General features: G+C 42.2%; 1 protein-coding gene across 4 annotated transcripts in view; it reads left to right on the forward strand.

The window, feature by feature from the left end:
• LOC126473600 (zinc transporter 9) overlaps positions 1 to 22,884 on the forward strand; it is a 214,667-nt gene that overhangs the window by 152,985 nt on the left and 38,798 nt on the right. For all 4 annotated transcript variants that reach the window (XM_050100755.1, XM_050100756.1, XM_050100757.1 and 1 more), the window contains 2 exons: positions 334 to 544; positions 17,922 to 18,114. In XM_050100755.1, the coding sequence (XP_049956712.1) occupies positions 334 to 544; positions 17,922 to 18,114 (404 nt within the window). The remainder of the gene's footprint in view (positions 1 to 333; positions 545 to 17,921; positions 18,115 to 22,884) is intronic.

The raw sequence follows: 22,884 nt of genomic DNA on the forward strand, positions 1-22,884 counted from the left end.
GACACTTTGCATAATGACCTGCTTTTAGTGTGTGCCTGGCACTGATCTTCAGATTCTGGAGACTGTTACTCGCCTGATGTCTTTCACTGTGGGGCAGCAACAGCGTCAACTTCCTAATACATCTTGATGGGGAGTTTTGGCTGTGGAGTTGTCACATGTAATGGAACTGCAATGTTTTTATTTTTTTACCGTTCTTTAATGTTTGTAAAGATGGTGTTAATTATTGGTTTTTTATGAATTATGTTGTGGATGAAGAATATACTAGAAGTAAAAAGTTCAACAGGGAAATAGTGTGTAAGTAAAACTGAACGATTGTGATGCTCCTTTTGGCAGTGTTCCGTGGGCAAGATCCCAGTGTTAACGTAGTGCTGATGGAAGACTTAGCTGCAGTCCTCGGTGTCGGTGTGGCCGGAGCCTGCATGGGACTGTCTGTGCTCTACAACAGTCCCATCCCTGATGCCATGGGCTCCCTCTTAGTCGGTGGAATTCTGGGTGGCGTTGCATCATTTCTTATTTACAGCAATGTGGCTGCTTTGGTTGGAAGGTATGTATTTTATCAGCATCTCATTTAACTTCTGATTCTTATATTTGGGCCATTTAATATATGATTGTTACCATGAGTAATACCTGCTTGAACATAAATGCCGGTGCTAGCCATGCCTGCAGGTTGTGCTGTTTTATTTCCTCATGAATGGCACCTGTGCAATTACCTCAACATTTAGAGGTGTCCACCATTGTCAGAATAGTGTTCTGTTTAGTTAGGAGTGCACTATGTTGGAGCTAATTCAGATTGAAAGTGGGCAAATTGTCGGTGCTTATACGGTCGGTGCTTCCTTAAACGAGATAACCGAAATGTTTGATGTGCCGAGAGGCACTGTGTGGAAGATACTCCGTGCAAGGAAAGCCAAAAAAACGTCATCTGCTAAGTCACAATGAGGACAAAAGTCTGTGTTGAGTGATTGTGACAGATGGTTTCAGAAGAGGATTGTGACGAAAAATAAAGAGGACAACAGCTGCAAACATCAATGCAGAACTAAATGTTGCACTAGTGAACCCTGTCAGCATCAAAACTAGATGAGGGAAAGTTCATAAGCTGGGAATCACAGGATGATCTGGAATTCCAAAACCACTCATCACTGTTGGAAATGCCTATAGCAGGAAAACGTTGTGCTGAAGCTGTAAAACATGGAGTAATGGAAGAATTGCATTTGGTCAGATCAGTCTTGCCTCACACTGTTTCCAACTTCTGGCCCAGTTTATGTCCCGAGAGCGGTTTGGTGACAATTTGGGCAGCCTTATCGTAGTATTCTAAGGGCCCCACACTACTCTGCTAGGTTGCACTCCTGCTGAGGATTATGTGACAGTTTTGACTGAGCAGGTCCATATCGTGGTACATACAGTGTTTGTTCCCATATTGTGATGCTATGTCCCAAGGGAGGAGAGGCCCTGTTCACGTAGTTCACATCATCCGGGACTGGCTTTTTGAGCAGGAGAGCTTCTGTAAAGTGTGGAAGGTAGGAGACGAGGTACTAGCAGAAGTAAAGCTGTGAGGGTGGGGCGTGAGTCGTGCTTGGGTAGCTCAGTTGGTAGAGCACTTGCCCACGAAAGGCGAAGGTCCCGAGTTAGAGTCTCGGTCCGGCACACAGTTTTAATCTGCCAGGAAGCTTTGATTCTGATTCAGTTTGGCTATATTTGATTGCCCTCATTTTATTTTTGTTGGTATTCAGCCATTTTTGAGACTCTGTCCATACCATTCAGCTAGTCTTCCACATCCTGTGACTTTTCTGATAGAGCTGCAACGTCTCTGCAATATAAGTCCTGAAACTTTAAATTTTTGTGTCCCAGAATTTTAATTGGGGTAATGTGGGTTTCTGAATCCCTTTTGAACTGGGGCTTCCCTTTCATGTCCTTTGACACTTATAACTGAAGTCTGGCTTCTGTACATGTTCTGGAAAATGTTTTACTCCCTTTGTTGTGGCCATGCTACTGTCAGAATTTCATAAAGAATATTTTGATCATCATTGTTGAAAGCTTTCTCTAAATCTACAAATGTTATAAGTATAGCTTGCCTAATAAGCTGTATGTCAAACTTCCTAGCAGATTAAAACTGTGCGCTGGACCAAGACTCGAACTTGGGACCTTTGCCTTTCGCGGGCAAGTGCTCTACCAACTGAGCTATCCAAGAACGACTCACGCTCCGTCTTCACAGCTTTACTTCCGCCAGTACCTCATTCTGGAAGCCATATGTCAGTATTGCCACCAGTGTTCTTATATTTCCTTGGAACTGAGACTAATTTTCTGTTAGGTGACAGTCCACCAGTTTTTCCCCCCTTTTGTAAATAATTCTTGTCAGAAATTTGGAAGCGTGATTTATTCCACTGAAGGTTCAGTAATACTCACAGCTTTCATCACCTGCCATCCTCTGAATTAGAATTACAACATTATTTTTGATGTCTGGTGGTGTTTTAGCGGTCTCACATATCGTGCATAACTGGTGGAATAGTTATGTCATGACTAACTGTCCCAATAATCTCAGTAATTCTCAAATACTTTTGTATACTCCAGGTGCCTTATTTTGACCTACCGGGTGATCAAAAAGTCAGTATAAATTTGAAAACTGAATAAATCACAGAATAGTGTAGATAGAGAAGTACAAATTGACACACATGCTTGGAATGACATGGGGTTTTATTAGAACCCAAAAAAATACAAAATTTCAAAAATGTACGACAGATGGCGCTTCATCTGATCTGAGTAGCAATAATTAGCGTAACAAAGTAAGACAAAGCAAACATGATGTTCTTTACAGGAAATGCTCAATATTCCTCAACATTCCTCAACAATAGCTGTAGTCGAGGAATAATGTTGTGAACAGCACTGTAAAGCATGTCCGGAGTTACGGTGATGCATCGGCATCAGGTGTTGTCTTTCAGCATCCCTAGAGATGTCGGTCGATCACGATACACTTGCAACTTCAGGTAACCCCAAAGCCAATAATTGCACGGACTGAGGTCTGGGGACCTGGGAGGCCGAGCACGATTAAAGTGGCGGCTGAGCACACAATCATCACTGAACGACGCGCGCAAGAGATCTTTCACGCGTCTAGCGCCATCCTGCATAAACATTGTACGTTCCAGCAGATGTTTATCAACCAGGCTGGGGATGATGCGATTCTGTAACATTTCGGCGTACCTCTCACCCGTCATGGTTGCAGTTACAAAACCAGAATCGCGCATTTCCTCGAAGAAAAAAGGCCCAATAATGGTAGATGTGTTAAATCCAACCCATACCGTGACTTTCTCGTCATGCAATGGAGTTTCCACGACAGTTCTAGGATTTTCGGTAGCCAAAATTCCGCAGTTGTGGGCATTGACAGACCCTCAGCGCGTGAAATGAGCTTCGTCAGTCCACAACACTTTACTCAAACAATCGTCATCTTTCGCCATCTTGTGAACGCCCACACCGCAAATGCCCTCCGCTTCACTAAATTGCCAGGTAACAGTTCATGATGCTGATGGATTTTGTATGGATAGCATTGGAGGGTACGCCTAAGTACCTGACTTCCCCGTGCATAGACGAACCTGTTACAGTCTCTATTTCTCCCTTAACTGCCTCAGCAGCATTACGCCTTGTGCTCGGTTGGCCACTACGGGGTTTATGGTCTAAACAACCCGTGGCTTCAAACTTCGAAACCATTCTCGCCACATTTGTCAACGGACCTTTACCCGTTCGAATCCCCTTCCTTTGGCGATAGGATCGTAATGCTGAATTAGCACATTCCCCATTCTGATAATACAGCTTCACTAAAAGCGCCTTTTCAGGTAACGTCAACATGCTGCGACTGCTGGCGCATCTGATTCTCTCTCTCATTACAGCTCCTTTTATACACGATTGTCATGCGCAGTCACTGATGTTCCACTGCCCAGCGCCATCTGTCGGACATTTTTTGTTCTAATAAAACCCCATGTCATTCCAAGCATGTGTGTAAATTTTTACCTCTCTATCTACATTATTCTGTGGTTTATTAAGTTTTCAAATTTATACTGACTTCTGATCACCTGGTACTTTCAGTGTTGTGTCTGATTATTCTCTCAGTATTATATCTCATCTCTCTTCATCTACTTCTTCTTTTCTTTTTATAACATTGCCTTCAGTTTAATTTCCCTTATAGATCTCTTGTTTATATTCCTTTCACCTTTCAGCCATTCTGTTTTTGCTTAGTATGGTGCTGCTGGTTTCTCAAGTGAGCTCTCAATATTCGTGAAGGTACCTCCATAATTTTCCCATTGTCTTTGCATGCTTCTACAGATTTGGATCTCTCCTCCCAGCCATTCCTGCATTTTCAATGTAGTTTTATTTGTCAGTCTCATTTTTAGATGCTGATATTCCATTTTACTTTCCTCATTTGTTGCTTTTTAATATTTTTCCTTTTTGTCATTTAGATTCAGTATCTTCTGTGTTACTCAAGGATTTCTACTGGACGAAATCTTTTTGACTGTTTGTGCCTGTGACACCTTCACTACTTCAACTTTCAAAGTTATCCATTTGTCTTGCATTGCCCTCCTTTCCCGTTTCATAAAGTCGCTTAACACTCCCTTTCAAAATTTCAATTACTCCAGGAACTTTCAATTCACCCAGGTCCTATCCCCAATTTCTCAATTTGAATCTGTGGTTTGCAGCCAATAAGTTATGCGCAGAGTCCACATTGGACCATGGAAATATGTTGCAGTTTAAAATATGGTTTGGAAATATTTGTTTTACCGTTACATAATCTATCTGAAATATTGCAATGTTTAAGGTCTCTTCAAAACATAAAATCTGACTTCATGATTCTTAAACCAAGTGTTAAAAATGTTTAAATTGTTCTGTGTACAAAATTCCTTTCCTGCACCGTGTTCTCATCACATGTGATAAAAGCAGTGGGGACTTTTATGGGATGCGCTGCTGGCTGTTTCCGAACTCAGGAAATCTGAGCCCCTTACTAGCGTGGTCACTTTGCTGACAGGCTGAACAAGCTCGACACCAGTTGCATACGTAACATTACACCTCTGCTGTCAACCTCTGCAGGTACGAAGGCGAGAAGAGTAGTTTGTCATTACAGTGGTTCTTGAAGAGTCTGTGACAAACAAGTATTTATTTAATAATGGAAAGAAGAATTTGATCTTCAGGTGTGAATTATACTTCAAATACAGAAGTTTATTTACGTACTTGGTTCGGTTGGGTTGGGTTGGATAAAACGCAAATAGTGTGGATTTTTAACTCAATGAGGGGCATATTTGACAATGAACTGTGTCATTCACAAAGTAAGTTGTTGGTTTATTTAACAAAATCCTTTGGAAATTGTGTTACAATTTGTTGCGAATTGTCCATATCATGGGATTGCTTGTATTTTGACCTGTCTTTAGTTGCTGATTGGAACAATACCTAAGTACGTCCTTGTAGATCTGAACTCCATACATCCCAACATCAAATTCACTGTGGAGACTAAAGAAGGAATACTACCACGTCATGGTCATGAGAAGAGCTGATGGCAGCCTGAGCCATGATGTGTATCACAAGAAAATGCTTACTGATCTGTATTTGAACGCAGATAGCTGCCACCTTCTGTGCAGAGGAATGGAGTACTAGAAACACTAGTACACTGGGTGCACATCATATCAGATGCAGAGGGTCTGCCTGAGGAAGTGCAATATCTCAGCAGTGTTTTCACAAAAGGCCAATACTCAGGATGGTAGAGTAAGTGTATTCTTCATTCTGCCACTACCGTAAGACATGGAGATGGAGGAAATCGTGGAGGCAGAGGTAGCCACAGCCTTTAAACCGTACACCGCCATGCTGTTGTGAAAAGCTAGGTGTATGCTGAAAAAGCACTTTGTAAGAATGTGCTGTGCCCACCCAGTAAAATACAGAAATTATTGACAAGTGTCAAAAATGGCTTTGGTTTGCAAAAGACCAGGGTATATCAGATTGTGTTAGTGTGGCAGGGCATACGAGGCATGTTCAAAAAGAAAGTGGACTTTTGAAATAGCGCACCAATCAGCAGAGAGAGTGCGCTGCTGCTACAGAGCACACCTAGTAGCAAGTTTAGGCAACAAACGCCCTTTGCCTCGAGTCGCTTGGACAATTAGCAAGCAAACCACAGCTGCTGAAGTAAGCATGTGTACAGGCTCCTCGTCAGATTAGTGCATTGAAGGAGTTTGAAGAACAGTGTGTGTGTGTGTGTGTGTGTGTGTGTGTGTGTGTGTGTGTGTGTGCAATTCTGCTACAGGCTTGGCAAAACAGACAGATTTCAAATGCTCAGCCAAGAATATGGGGAGGACTGTATGAGTCGCTGCAGTGCTACGAGTGGTTTAAATATTTCCAACAGGGCATAATGTGGGTCTGTGATAATTCCAAGTCTGGATTTCCTTCCACATCAACAGATGATGGCCATATGGGTAGCGTTCATGCTGTGATTCATGGAAATCGTCGTGTAACTGTTCAGGAAGTTGCTGAGGAGATGGGCATCAGCATAGGATCATACCATCAAATTTTGAATGAAATACTTGAGATGCATCATGTCAGTAGGCAAAGAGTCACCTCGTCCAAGAAAAGCATGCATGAGTCGGTCAAAGATCAAGATGACGTTGGTTGTGTTTTTTGACTACAAAGGCATTATCCATCATGAATTTGTGCCACATGGTCAGACGGTAAACAAGGAATTCTAGCAGGAAATCCTAGTGCCCATTAGGGATGCAGTGCACAGAAGCAAGCCTGAATTGTGGGAAGAGCAGAATTGGATGTTGCATCATGTCAATGCGCCAGCTCATGCGTCACTCCTAGTGTGCAGCTATCTAGCAAAACACAACATTCCCATTGTGCCCCATTCACCATATTCTCTGGACTTAGTCCCAGCAGACTTTTTCCTGTTTTACAAACTGAAAAACATGTTAAAAGGGCGTCATTTCCAAACCATAGAGGAGATACAGGACAATGTGGTGAGGAACCTGTGTGCCATCCCACGAAGTGTGTTCCAGATGGTGTTCCAAAAGTGGGAGAAACGATGGATTTTGAACGGGACTGTGCTTAAAATGATGTACAATAAGCAATAAAGCTGATACAGCAAAAGTTTGGTTTCTTTTTGAACACACCTTGTATATTGGACAAACTGCGCATACCATCGATGATTGATGCCGAGAACACCAGTGGCACACTTGACCAATATACCCCAACAGGTTGGCAGTCTGAGAGCACTTGTTTGCCAAAAAATTGTGCAATGGAATATGAATATACCAGGATTTTATCAGACTTCCAAGCACTGGGACCGAGCCATTAGAGAAGCCTTTGAAATTTGCGCTGGGGATAATCTTATCAATTGAGATGACAGGTATGATCTCAGCAAGCTTGGGAGCCAACACTGAGTCTAATTAAGAAGATGCTCAGAAAACACAATGATCTGGCGACCAGGGCTTACAGAGCTACTACATCAATGCTACCACAGACGCAGATGCCCCAGCATTTCTGTAACTGCTGATACACAGCCTCAGACACAGGCTGCAGAGTGAACAGTTTGTGGCGAAAGGAGCTATTAGTTGGCCACGTGCCCTCAGATACTGAGTTCGTGATGATGGCCAAATATCTGATTGACGAAATATTGTGCCCATTGGACACTACGGACTGGCAGTACACTGTGGACTGTTCTATCAACAAATATGCTGGGAGAAACTGAAGAAACACATGAAGTAACTGGGTTCAGTTCTTTCTTGCTAGCAGCCAAATACTCTCAATAAATTCATTTGAAAAAAGTGTCTCACAAACTTATATCAAAGTTGGAGTTCTTTTCGTGTGACTAGCAGTTGCAGGGGGGTGGGGGGGAGGGGAGGAAGAGAATAAATATTTTATTAAAAATGATGATTTCCATTGATTGATAAGTATGGTATTAAAAAAATGTAAAGAAGCTATATTACTTGCGAGATTTGAACTGGAGACTTTGTGGTTACAACATGATTATGCCAAATGCTGAGGTCTCAACAAATCTTTTATAAATCTGCAGGTGTCTGACATAAGTGCTAGGAATTCTACTAATCTAAAAAGGCAAAAAAAAAAAAAAAATATTCACATCTGTTCTGAGAATGAAGTAGTACTGCTTTAGGAAATTTGTGTTTGGACACAGACCATCAAATCCTATAAGTATGAAGAAATGGAAGAGGGCAGAGCAGTACTCTACCTGAGAGCAGCTACAGAGATTTCTACAAAATACAAGGGGAGGAGACCACTGGAGGAGGATATACCTGCAAATAGAAGGCCTAGTGCAGTTAAAATGAATTCCCAGTCAATACTTGAAAAGAAGAATGTCAGGATGAAGACCAGCAGAAGTAACAGATTATTATTATTATTATTAGTAGTAGTAGTAGTAGTGTTTACTTACTATAACATAAGCAATGACAGCTTTCATCCATGCAGTATTGTTTGATGAGTATTAAATCTTCTGTACTCAGTAAATATTTCCAAAAGTCTGATCTAACAGGAGGGTTCGCAATGAAACCCCTACTATGTCAGATTGAATATTTTAAGTTGAACACTGGAAAATTCAGGATGGAATAATGACAATATTATGAAACAATGGAAAATAAAGAATAGAATGTTATAATATTATGAAAAGGAAAGTTGCTACTCACTGTAGATTGGAGATGCTGAGTCCAGATAGGCACAATAAAAAGACTGTCACAAATATAGCTTTCTGCCCGTGAGGCCTTTGTCAACATCAGGCAACAGACACACACAAACACACTCACGCAAACGCAACTCACACACACGACTGCAATCTCAGGCAACTGAGGGCACACTGCGAGCAGCAACACCGGTGCAATCAGTATGGTCTTGTAGCAACATGTTGAGCACAGACTTCATGGTTGGTACAGTGTCGCTCATAAGTAAGAGCATGTGGTGAGGTTTCGAGGGCGACATGTAAAACACTGGAAAGTAGAGAAAGAAAAGGATAGACAATGAGAATAGTAGAATTAGAAAATAGTAACAAAGGAAAACAGTACTGGATTATGGGGTGAAAGAAGTGCCAATAGGCAAAATCAAAAAATGGAAAAGCCAGGCTGGAATAATGACAATATTACAAAAAGGATAGATTGCTGCTCACCACATAGCTGAGATGTTGAGTCGCAGACAGGTACAACAAAAATACTACTAAATGCATAAGCTTTCATTCAGAATGCTTTCTTTTGAAATAGACAACATATACAGACACATTCACACAGTCACAGCTCTGGCTGCTGAACTCCGACTACAACCGACTGCACATGCTAGGAAAAACAGTGTGGGTAGTGGGGGTAAGGAGTTGACTAGGGTGGGGAGGGTGAGGGAGAGTACGGTACAGATGGGGTACATTAAGTGCTGTTTATGGGAGCATAAACAGGGATGAGGTGGAGAGAGGGTAGGGCAGGGTGGGCAGCTAGGTGCAATTTGGTGATGGGCAGGGTGGGTTTTGGGGGTGGGGTGGAAAAGGAGAGAAGTAAAGGGTAAAGGACTATGGGTGCACTTGTGCAGCAGAAGGCTGTGAGTGGGAACAGGGGAGAGGATAAGTAGGTGAAGGACAAGGACTAACAAAGTTTGAGGCCCACAGGATTACTGGAATGAAGGATATATTGCAGGGAGGGTTCCCACATGCACAATTCAGAACAGCTGGAGCTGGTGGGAAGGATCCAGATGACCCAGCCTGTGAAGCAGTCATTAAAATTAAGAACACTATATTGGGCAGCGTGCTAAGCAACTGGATGGACCAACTGTTACTTGGCCACAGTTTGTCGATGACCATTCATGATGAAAAACAGCTTGTTGGTTGTCATGCCCACATAGAGTGAAACGAAGTGGTTGCAACTTAACTTGGAGATCACATGACTGGTTTCACAGGTAGCCCTGCCTTTGTTGGGATAGGTGGTAGATGGTGGTGGGAGAATACGTGGGACAGGTCTAAGTCGTATTTCAGGGATATGAGCCATACGGCAAGTGGTTGGGAGCAGAGGCTGTGTAGAGATGGACAAGGATATTGCATAGGTTTGGTGGACGGCACTGTAAGAGGGTTGTGGATAAGACAGTCGTCATTTCAGGGCACGATGAGAGGTAGTCCAAACTCCGGTGGAGACTGTGAGTTAGTTGCTCCAGTTCTAGGTGGTAGTGAGTCACGACAAGAATGCTCCTCTGTGGCCAGACAGTGGGACTTCGGCAGTTAATGGGCGACTGGAGAGATAAAGCACAGGAGATCTGTTTCTGTACAAGATTGGGAGGGTGATTTAAGTTCTGTGATGACCACAGTGAGACCTGCCTGGTATATTTTGAGAGGAGCTGGTCGTCACTATAGATGCGATGGCCGCGGGTGTCTATGCTGCATGGAAGGGACTTCTTGATATGGAATGGGGGCAGCTATCGAAGTGGAAGTATTGCTGTTGGTTGGTAGGTTTCATATGGGCAGAGGTACTGATGTAGACATCTTCGAGGTGGAAGTCAACATTGAGGAAGGTGCATGTTGGGTTGAAAGGACCAGCTGAACCAAATGGGGGAGAAGGTGTTGAGGGTCTGGAGGATTGGAAAGTTAATAGGGTGTCCTCACCTCAATTCGGATCACGAACATGTCATCAGTGAATCTGAACCAGGTGAGGGGTTTGAGTTCGGGGTGGTTAGGAAAGATCCCTCTAGATGGCACCAGAAAAGGTTGACATAGTATGGTGCCATGCGAATGCCAATTGCTGTAGCCCAGATTTGTATGTAGGTGATGCCTTCAAAGGAGAAGTGGTTGTGGGTGAAGATGTAGTTTGTTAAGGTGACCAGGAAGGAAGTTGTAGGTTTGGAATCCTTTGAGCATTGGCATAGGTAGTGTTAAAGAACAGCTGTGCCATGGGCATTAGGGATGATAGTGCAAAGGGAGGTGGCATGAATAGTGACGACCAGGGCACCATGTGGTAAAGGAACGGAAACTGTGGGGAGTTGGTGGAGGAAATAGTTGGTATCTTTTGTACAGGAGGGTAGGTTGTGGGTAATGGGCTGAATGTGTTGGTCTGTGAGAGCAGAGATTCTCTCAGTTGGGGCACAGTAACCAGCTACAATGGAGGTCCAGGGTAGCAGGGTATATGGACTCAAGGAATGATGTAAAAGGTAGTAGTGTGAGGAGTGGTAGGGGTGAGGAAAGAGAAACTCTAGGTAGAGATTGTGGGATGGGCCAGAGGATTTGAGGAGGGACTGTAGATCTTGCTGGATTTATGAAATGGGGTCACTGTGGCAGGGTTTGTAGGTGGGTGTATCTGACAGCTGGCTGCGTCCTTCTGCTAGGTAATCTTTGCAGTTCAAAACAATAGCAGTGGAGCCTTTGTCACCAGGTAGTATTATGAATTCGGGATCAGATTTTAGGTAGTGGATTGCAGTATGTTCTTTGTCTGATTGGTAGGGTTGGCGATGAAGAAGTATTTCCACTGTAGGAACTGGGAGAGGAGAAAGTGTTTAACGAAGTCCAGCGTGATTGAATTTGTGAGTGTAGCGAAACATAAGGCCTTTGGGTAGGACTGATATTTCTGTGGGGCTTTTGGAGGAAAGGTTCACGACTTGTTTCAGGTCTGTTCAGGTTCTGATTTCTGTGCGAGGAAGTTTTTGAGGGTGGGGTAAATGTGGTAGGCCTGTGAAGCAGAGTTTGTCAGCTATGAGGGGATGTGGGAGAGGTTTGGAAGGTGTTGTAGAGGTGGTGGATAGTGGTAGTCCAAGGCAGGAGTAGGAAGTGAACAGTTTGGTGAATTTTTTAAGGTAGTGCTGTGCATGCTGCTCTAGTTCCAGGAGGGCAAGAGTTTCTATGTGTGAGATGGGATCCACGAATTTGGCATTGCACGGTAGGAGAAATTCGTGGATGGGGAGAGGTGTGGGCAAGACGTGTCCAGTACATCCTTGTACCAACACATGCTTCAGTCCAGTAAAAAGTGTCATCTATCCCATTAAAGGCAGAGCTGTGCACCAAACCAGTCACGTGATCTACAAGCTAAGCTACAATGTCTGTGTTTCGCTCTATGTGAGCATGACAACCGACAAGCAGTCTATCCACACGGATGGCCACCGATAAACTGTGGCCGAGAAGCAACTGGACCACCCAGTTGCTGAGCACGCTGCCCAATACAGTGTTCTTCATTTTAATGACTGCTTCACAGCCTGTGCCATCTGTATCCGTCCTACCAACACCAGCTTTTGTGAATTGTACAATTGGAAACTCTCCCTGCTGTATATCCTTCATTCCTGTAACTCTCTTGGCATCAACCTTTGTTTGTCATTGCCCTTCACCCATCTATCCCCTTCCCTGCTCACACTCCACTGCCATCTGCTCCGCAAGCGCACTTACAGTCTTCTTACTTTTTACTTCTCTCCTTTTCTGCCCCCCCCCCCCACCCCACCCATCCCCTTCTTCTAACCTGCATGTAACTGCCCTGCCCTGCCCTACCCTGTCTCCACCTCGTTCCTGTGTACGACCCCTCAACAACACTTTACCAAACCTCCACCCAGCCCTGCTCTTCCTCCCCCTCCCTGCCTCAGCCTCCTCCTTACCCCACCACTCAGATTGCTTCTCACATCATGTGCAGTTGCTTGGAGTCTGACCTCAGCAATCAGAGACAGTGGTCCTGTGTGTGTGAACTGCATTTGCATTTGCATGCATGCATGTGTGTGTGTGTGTGTTTTTCGTCTATTACAGAAGTAGGCCTTCTGAATGAAAGCTTATGTGTTTAGTAGTCTTTTTGTTGTGCCTATCTGTGACTCAACATCTCCGCTATATGCTGAGTAGCAACTTACGCTTTTCATAATATGGTGAGTATTTGTAATGCTGAATATAGTTTCTCACATTGCCAGTTTCTCTTCCACCTAGTGTTGAATGAAGAGTGTTGGTAAAGTTGTTAGAGCTTACAATTTTGAATAAACAAAGAGTAGAGGGCAAGTAGAAATCTTTGGGTAATGCAAGAGATATTGAATTTAATTGGTGAAAGGAGAAAATATAAATGCAGTAAATGAAGCAGGCAAAAGGGAATACAGACGTCTCAAAAATGAGATCAATAGCAACTGCAAAATAGCTAAGCAGGAATCGCTAGAGGACAAATGTAACGATGTAGAAGTTATCACTAAGGGTAAGATCTATGCCACCTACAGGAAAATTAAATATATCTTTGGAGAAAAGAGAACCACCTTTATGCATATCAAGAACATAGATGGAAAAGCAGTCCTAAGCAAAGAAGGGAAAGCAGAAAGATAGAAGGAGTATATGTTGTTGTTGTTGTTGTTGTTGTTGTCTTCAGTCCTGAGACTGGTTTGATGCAGCTCTCCATGCTACTCTATCCTGTGCAAGCTTCTTCATCTCCCAGTACCTACTGCAGCCTACATCCTTCTGAATCTGCTTAGTGTACTCATCTCTTGGTCTCCCTCTACGATTTTTACCCTCGACGCTGCCCTCCAGTAGTAAATTGGTGATCCCTTGATGCCTCAGAACATGTCCTACCAACCGATCCCTTCTCCTAGTTGAGTTGTGCCACAAACTCCTCTTCTCCCCAATTCTATTCAGTACATCCTCATTAGTTATGTGATCTACCCAGTTTATAGAGGGTCTATACAAGGGAGATGTACTTGAGGGCAATATTAAGGAAATGGGAGAGTACTTAGATGAAGATGAGATGGAAGATATGATACTGCATGAAGAATTTGACAGAACACTGAAAGACCTAAGTCAAAACAAGGCTCTGGAAATAGACAACATTCCGTTAGAACGACTGATAGCCTTGGGAGAACCAGGCATGACAAAACTCTTTCATGTGGTTAGCAAGTGTATGAGACAGACCCTCAGACTTCAAGAAGAATGTAATACTATCAATTTCAAAGAATGCAGGTGCTGACAGTTGTGAAAACTATGAACTGTTAGTTTAATAAGTCACAGTTGGAAAATACTAACATGAATTCCTTACAGACAAATGTAATAACTGGTAGAAGTCGAACTTGGGGAAGATCAATTTGGATTCTGGAGAAATGTAGGAATACGCGACACAATACTAACCCTATGGCTTCTCATTGGAAACATCTTAAGGAAAGACAAACCAATGTTTGTAGCATTTGTAGACTAAGAGAATGATTTTTACAATGTTGACTGGAATACTCTCCTGGCAATTCTAAAGGTGGCAGGGGTAAAATACAGAGAACAAAAGGCTTTTTACAATTTGTGCGGGAACCAGATGGCAGTTAGAAGAGTCGAGGGGTACGAAAGGGGGGGGGGCAGTGGTTGAAAAGGGAGTAAGACAGGGTAGTAGCCTATCCCTGATGTTATAAAGTCTGTATGTTGAACAAGCAGTAAAGGGAACAAAAGAAAAATTTGGAGTAGGAATTAAAGTTCAGGGAGAAGAAATAAAAATTTTGATGTTTACCGATGACTGTAATTGTGTCTGAGACAGGGAACGACATGGAAGAGCAGTCTAACGGAATGGACATTGTCTTGAACGGAGGATATAAGCTGAACATCAAGAAAAGCAAAACAAGGATAATGGAATGTAGTCGAATTAAATCAGGTGATGCTGAGGAAATTAGACACTTAAAGTAGTAGATGAGTTTTGCTGTTTGGGGAGCAGAATAACTGTTGATGGTCGAAGTAGAGAGGATATAAAATGTAGACTGGCCATGGCAAGGAAAGAGCTTATGAAGAAGAGAGATTTGTTAATACCAAGTATTGATTTAAGTGTCAGGAAGTCCTTTCTGAAAGTATTTGTATGGAGTGTAGCCGTGTACGGAAGTGAAACATGGACGATAACTAGTTTAGACAAGAAGCTTTCAAAATGTGGTGTTACAGAACAATGCTGAAGATTAGATGGGTAGATCACGTAACTAATGAGGAGGTACTGAATGGAATTGGGGAGAAGAGGAATTTGTGGCACAACTTTACTAGAAGAATTGATTGGTTGGTAGGCCATGTTCTGAAGCATCAAGCAATTTAGTATTGGAGGGCAGTGTGGAGGGTAGAAATCATACAGGGAGACCAAGAGATGAATACATAAGAGATTCAGAAGGATGTCGGTTACAGTAGTTACTCGGACATGAAGAGCTTGCACATGATAGAGTAACATGGAGAGCTGTTATCAAACCAGGCTTTGGACTGAAAACCACAACAGCAACAAGGATTTAATTACCTTTTTGTACAAATGCTATAAAGAAGCAGAAAAAATCTAGGCATGGGTTTTTGCTATATTTATTTACATTTCTAATGTACTTTTAATATGTAATGTCAAAACACATTTCACTCATGAAAAGTTAGCATCTTGGAAGCGTGTACTTTGTGGAGCATGTGCTAGACCACCAATTCAAGTATCTGGGCTTCAGTCCCCAGGTGCTGCTGGACTTGTTCACAGTCACCTGTGCATGGTAGTGGTGTGTAAATGTGAAAAAGTTCTATTTCATCACCTATGTTACACTGTAGGTCCCTCAATTACTGGTTGGGCATTAGTTTAGAGGCTAGGAGAAAAGGGTATACTGTATCCATTACCACCGTAACTATCAATAAACTGTGGTGGTAAAACCAACCTTCAGGTTCATTGGAGCTATTGTAATGTGGTGCATAGACAGAATTGAAAGTGGGAAGTAGAGGAAATCTGTGTGTATGACATTTATGTTGCTAAATTGCCAACCAGGTTTGTGGTCCATGGCCCCAGTTGCAGATTGCATATCTGACTGCTTTGAGACCAACGAAAATTTTATTTTTGCTGTTTCATGTGACTAATTATTCCTCAAATTTAAAATGGTCCTGTAATATACTATTGATAGAATAATCTTACATTAAAAGTTTGACATGATAAGTATTACAGTTAGAAACTGTTTATCCTCAGGCATCATAGCTCATGACTTTCATATTAGCTAAATTATATCCATCCAATATTTAAGAATGAAAGAACTTAGAGATAAAGTGTACACTTAATTTCAAAGCTTTTTGAAACTTTTTCCTGCTGCCAGCCCCCAAAAGATGGTGTAAGGAAAGAAGTTTATTGCTTACTACATTTCCGCTGTTTGTACAGTATCATCAATTATGATATTCTGATTTATTGCTTTCACAGCTCAGTCTGCAGACAGTATCCACAAATGCCATGGAGTGTACCTGGAAAATTATATCATTGTATGACAATTGGCTCAGCAGATATGACAGCATAAACATTGAGATGTTTGAAAAACACACTTTTGTTAAAAACGGAGCACAAATTGCTCAGACTACGCCCATATAGTGTTTGATAATGGTAGCATTTAACATATCTTCAAACATGGTTAAACTTCTTATCACTTGCATGCTTATGTCAAATATTTAACACATTAACCTTTTTGTAAAGTAATCATATGGAGTTTGATTCTTTACGAAATTGGGGGTTTACTGGTTATTTCTTTAGAATGAAACTCCCTTGATCTTACACAGTATTGTTGATTTGTAAAGACATTTACATGTCTAATGACTTCCTGTGGTAGGTGTGTCATGCTCACACACTTGCCACACCCGCGTGCCAAGACTTGTCAGATGCATTTTATGTGGAGTTTCATTTATTAGCATCTCCATTTTCTCCACAACCAGTTGTTTAATTAATGAAAAGGCTGCTGCTCTGTATAACTTTATTGAGTCCACTACGGGTTTCAGCCTTTTTTTTAAAGCCTTTTTCAAGTTGATCTGAAAAGTGATGAACTACTATCCACAGTATATAAGAACAAGTCTGTTAGATTTAATATCTTGCTTGTCTAATGATGTCATGATCATTCTCAAGTGGATCATGATCCTGACATCATTTGAGAAGCAGGCTTTTAAATCCACCAGACTTTTTCTTATAATTTTTTGGATATTATTTTGTCATTTTTCAGATCAACATGAGAAAGGATTAACAAAAAAGCCGAAACTGGTTGTGGACGCAGTAATATTCTACAGAGCAACTAGACTGGCCTTTTCATTAATTTCATGTATACCATGTGTAGATGAAGTCACTTCAGACAAATACTATTAGGTGAAACTCAGATCATTTTTGGAAAATGTGGGTTTGCCTCAAGTTGCAAACAATTCTTTTCAAGGTGGAAGTGCTCATCTTCGAAAGCTCATTTCCAAATTTAGTGTGCTATGTCGTATCAGAGCTAGCAGATTAATAGTGTGGTACAGTCTGGCGCATGAAATAAGGCAAATTGGGTACATCTGAGACGTATTCACTGGGTAGTCAAAAAGTGATAATTACAGTGGGCTGAATTAGTATGGGGTGTGAGACACTCTGTTAGTTGACAACAACACACACTAAAATACCCGTAATCGTGTGTTCGTAATGACTTGCTCACCCAGCCGCCTCACATGCTGGCGTGTTCTACTCTGTCTGCTACCACCGTGCAGCAGCACTGCTCAGCTGCTGCTGGAATTATCGCTATTTGTCATGTGTTGTTATCCCTGTTCACAAATAGCGTTAAACTGAATAGAACTCTAGACTAATTTGGAATTGCTTTAGCGAATAGGCACACAAAACTCCACTTTTAAAAAATATTTTGTTTGTAATGAGGTACAGACAGATATTTCCTGTCAGTGCAGCATGTCCTTTGAAACACATGGTGAGCGGCATTGGTTTTAGCTGATTCCATTTACGCACTGCATTAAAAAAACTCTAAAATTTATTGGAACACTAGAGGAAATGTTCCTGATAATGTTGGAAGGGAGACCAGGTAATGTGTAAGCGAAAAACAGTAGAGCAAGCTGTGCCTTGGGTAAATTCTGTATTTTGTGCAAGGTGCAGAACTCTGAATTGATACTTGGCTATAGCTGATGGTCATATTTTCATGTACCCTATTACAAACTACTGCTATTAACGTTTATTACTTTGCTTGAAATTACTTTTTGTAGAACATAGCCTCATTTTATGTACTTTCTTTTACAGATCCATACCCCAGGAGAGACTGGATGTAATCAATGCAGAGCTGGAATCAGATGTTATGGTTAGAGCTATTCATGATGTAAAAGGAATCGACATAGGAAATTTCCTAGTGAGGTACAAAGCTGAACTAGATTTTGATGGAAGGGAATTGACAAGAAGCTATCTGGACAAGCAAGACTTGAATGCACTGCTAGAGGTACACCACTGAAAATTAGTTGTCACATTAAATTAAGAATTAGTGTAGGTGATTTACTGTAGAAACTCAAATATAGGTCACACTACAAAAAGCTAGGGTGCAGCTTACCAACGTAACCCTACAAATATCAGTATATTTTCTCATCTCAGGAATTTCAGCATCAGTGCTCGCTCCTTAATTTTGAATGAATATTGCTAGTGTTTGGAAATTGAGTGTTTATGTTTCATTTTGGTATTGACTATTATTGTGCTGACAATTTTGTTATTTTACACAAGTGTACAGAACATTTTTTCGCCTAAATAAAAAGTAAAATTTCTTTACCAGTAAGTGGTACTGTAAAAAAAAGAGTTCTCTGGCAGACTTCAAAATGCAGAACAATCACAACACAAATTTAAAACTGATAATTATGTGTTATGTAAAGTCCTCACTGTATAACTTAAAGCCAGCCATTCAGTTCAGGGACAGAGTCCGATTCATTTACTTAAGGTGACACTAAAATTGGTCGCCCCCTCGGAATCCTAAGTCCAGCTATCTGCACTAACTTGTAACACAGTAGAGTGCAGAAATTTCTTGAGGAAGTGTTGTATTTTACGTGAGTTAGTCAGGGGCCTTATTTGCATGTGGTCTCTTGGCTGGAATCACGCAATGTAAAGATAAAGTCGAGGGTTTGAGCTCATTCCTTGCCCCATTTTTCGAACGGCATTTAGTCTATCTACTGAAAGAATCATTATGATTGAAAATCAAAGATAATTTACTTCACTTTCTAACCTGCCAATAATAACAATATCTTCCATTCGAATTTGTCCCAAATGACTCTTGACATTAGAACAATTTATTGTGCATCACAACTGCACCAATTTCAGAATGAAATGACCAATTTTGGCCATTACCAGCTAACCCCAGGTCATAAAACCGATGTTGTGGCTCAGTCCCACCATTGCGGAAATCATATTCTTTCCAAAAAAATAACTGTCCACTCATGAGTTCCCTATTAATGCATGGTACACCATCCACTCCACCATTGTGGAAATCATATTCTTTCCAAAAAAATAAGTGTCCACTCATGAGTTCCCTATTAATGCATGGTACACCATCCACTGACCACCAGCTATCTTGTACCAGCTGGTGTCTGCTCAGGTGGCTATGAATTATGCACCTTCTGCCACTGAGCTGCAGTGTAAGTTTTTACATATCCAGAAGATTACTTACTAGTGTAGTTTATTTTTCTGCATTAAATGTCTTGGTTAAAGTGAATGAAAATTGTGGAGTAACAACAGTGGTGTGACCATTGCTCATACAGCCTATAATGTGAGGAATATTGAAGTATGTAATTTACTGTTGCAGACAAAGTTTGCTTGAAAGTGTAAGGGGGGCAGGGAGGGGAGGGGGTGCCCAAGTTATTGTGTTTTTTCCCATGTAGTTGCTATAAATGTGTTTATCAATCATCATTTTTAATGTAACATTCTACCATTGTTCTTATGGTGACATATTGAACAATATATTAGCTGTAACTCTTCAGGATTTCCCGGCAAGACCTTGTCATGTGGAATAATCGGGTCTGCTGCCGGATGTTTGTGTCACTCTGGCACAATATTTTGGCCATGTAACTCATTGCCTTCTTCAGGTGCTACCTGTTACGTGGCTGAAATATTGTGCCAGAGCGAAACAAACATCCGGCAGTAGACCCGATTATTCCACGTGTCAATATACACTCCTGGAAATGGAAAAAAGAACACATTGACACCGGTGTGTCAGACCCACCATACTTGCTCCGGACACTGCGAGAGGGCTGTACAAGCAATGATCACACGCACGGCACAGCGGACACACCAGGAACCGCGGTGTTGGCCGTCGAATGGCGCTAGCTGCGCAGCATTTGTGCACCGCCGCCGTCAGTGTCAGCCAGTTTGCCGTGGCATACGGAGCTCCATCGCAGTCTTTAACACTGGTAGCATGCCGCGACAGCGTGGACGTGAACCGTATGTGCAGTTGACGGACTTTGAGCGAGGGCGTATAGTGGGCATGCGGGAGGCCGGGTGGACGTACCGCCGAATTGCTCAACACGTGGGGCGTGAGGTCTCCACAGTACATCGATGTTGTCGCCAGTGGTCGGTGGAAGGTGCACGTGCCCGTCGACCTGGGACCTGACCGCAGCCACGCACGGATGCACGCCAAGACCGTAGGAGCCTACGCAGTGCCGTAGGGGACCGCACCGCCACTTTCCAGCAAATTAGGGACACTATTGCTCCTGGGGTATCGGCGAGGACCATTCGCAACCGTCTCCATGAAGCTGGGCTACGGTCCCGCACACCGTTAGGCCGTCTTCCGCTCACGCCCCAACATCGTGCAGCCCGCCTCCAGTGGTGTCGCGACAGGCGTGAATGGAGGACGAATGGAGACGTGTCGTCTTCAGCGATGAGAGTCGCTTCTGCCTTGGTGCCAATGATGGTCGTATGCGTGTTTGGCGCCGTGCAGGTGAGCGTCACAATCAGGACTGCATACGACTGAGGCACACAGGGCCAACATGAGGCATCATGGTGTGGGGAGCGATCTCCTACACTGGCCGTACACCACTGGTGATCGTCGAGGGGACACTGAATAGTGCACGGTACATCCAAACCGTCATCGAACCCATCGTTCTACCATTCCTAGACCGGCAAGGGAACTTGCTGTTCCAACAGGACAATGCACGTCCGCATGTATCCCGTGCCACCCAACGTGCTCTAGAAGGTGTAAGTCAACTACCCTGGCCAGCAAGATCTCTGGATCTGTCCCCCATTGAGCATGTTTGGGACTGGATGAAGCGTCGTCTCACGCGGTCTGCACGTCCAGCACGAACGCTGGTCCAACTGAGGCGCCAGGTGGAAATGGCATGGCAAGCCGTTCCACAGGACTACATCCAGCATCTCTATGATCGTCTCCATGGGAGAATAGCAGCCTGCATTGCTGCGAAAGGTGGATATATAGTGTACTAGTGGCGACATTGTGCATGCTCTGTTGCCTGTGTCTATGTGCCTGTGGTTCTGTCAGTGTGATCATGTGATGTATCTGACCCCAGGAATGTGTCAATAAAGTTTCCCCTTCCTGGGACAATGAATTCACGGTGTTCTTATTTCAATTTCCAGGAGTGTATTAGCTGGTTTTAAGCATTGGGAAATGGAGTGTTAAATGGGTAAAGCCTAATATTTGTGACTTGAGTTTGCTTTGGATTTAATAGAGGGGTGAAACTATGGATTAAACAAAAAATAACACACATTTCTTTTGTGTATGAGGCAACTACCATCGCAGAAATCACACCAATAAGTGGTGTTCTCATTTCTGTAGGCATCCAATAAGTGACAAATGTGATCAACGTTGATTATTTACCATTGAAAAGTTTGGTGTACTCCAGCCGCATGTTTTAATTCGAAGCAACAAAAATCAGTGGGATGGCCACATCTGGATACTTGTCTGAACGTAACCAGTTTCTAGTCGAGTATTTATATCCAATGCTGTTTCTGGTGAATAGACATTGTGCCTTTATTTTAGAGTAACTTCATAAAAGGCAATTAATGGCTGGACTTTAAAAAACATCTCCTCAAGCAAAGGACAGTATGTGTCTCCATTGCCACTAACTGGTTGCTGTGTATTATGAACTTATCCCCAGAATTGCATTCATCACAACTCTCATTTGTTAGCAACAGATGAGATGCCCTTCCATTGCAGTGTAAGAAAAACAATAAAGAAGATTACATTAAGTGTTGTTACTGCTAGAAAACACCCATCAGCACTCTGCTGATTTCTTGATAGACGATGTCCAGGAGCTTCTGTTGTAAGTACTGTTGATGATTAATTCTCTCTCTTGTTAATGCATAGATTGTGAAAAATGCTATTTTTGGTCTTGGGGTCAAATGTTCAAAAGATATTCCAGCCCCCCCCCCCCACACCCCCACCCTTTTTTTTTGAGGGGGGGAGGGGCGACAACAGTCTTCTGATCCGTTTGATGTGGCCCATGAATTCCTCTCTTTTGTCAACCTCTTCATCTCAGAGCAGCACTTGCAACCTACATCCTCAATTAGTTGCTGGATGTATCCCAATCTCTGTCTTCTTCTACAGTTTTTACCCTCTACAGCTTCCTCTAGTATTATAGAAGTTAGTCAGTCCATGATGCCTTAACAGACATCCTACAACCCTCTTCCATCTTCTTGTCAGTGTTTTACGTATATTCCTTTAGTTGCTGATGTTACGAAGAGCTGCCTCATCCCTTACATTATCAGTGCACCTAATTTTCAACTTTCTTCTGTAGCACGACATCGCAAATACATTGATTCTCTTCTGTTCTGGTTTTCCACAGTCCGTGTTTCACTACCATATAATGCTGTACTCCAAACATACATTCTCAGAAATTTCTTCCTCAAATAAAGGGGGGATGTAACGGAAAATGTAAACATTTATTTAAAATATCATTACAGCCATATTTATTAATGTACAAATCTAAAATTGTGCATGTGTAATGCAAAAGAGCTGTGTTTTAATGGGAAAATGTAATAAAATATGCAGGATTAATATTTTGCCAGAAATTTGAATTTTTAATTTTTTTATTGTCTTCTTTATAAAAAGCTATAAATCAAATTCCAATCGTGCAATTAATCTGAAAATTTTATTGTAGTGTCCAGAGAAGGTATAAGACCACTGAACTACAGTTATTAATTAATGGTACAAATTGTATCATTAACAGAGTTCTTAATTTTCGCATCCAAACTTAACTTTTTTCCCCCCACAAACACAATC

Source organism: Schistocerca serialis, chromosome 4, assembly GCF_023864345.2.
Source record: "Schistocerca serialis cubense isolate TAMUIC-IGC-003099 chromosome 4, iqSchSeri2.2, whole genome shotgun sequence".
Taxonomy (NCBI): domain Eukaryota; kingdom Metazoa; phylum Arthropoda; class Insecta; order Orthoptera; family Acrididae; genus Schistocerca; species Schistocerca serialis.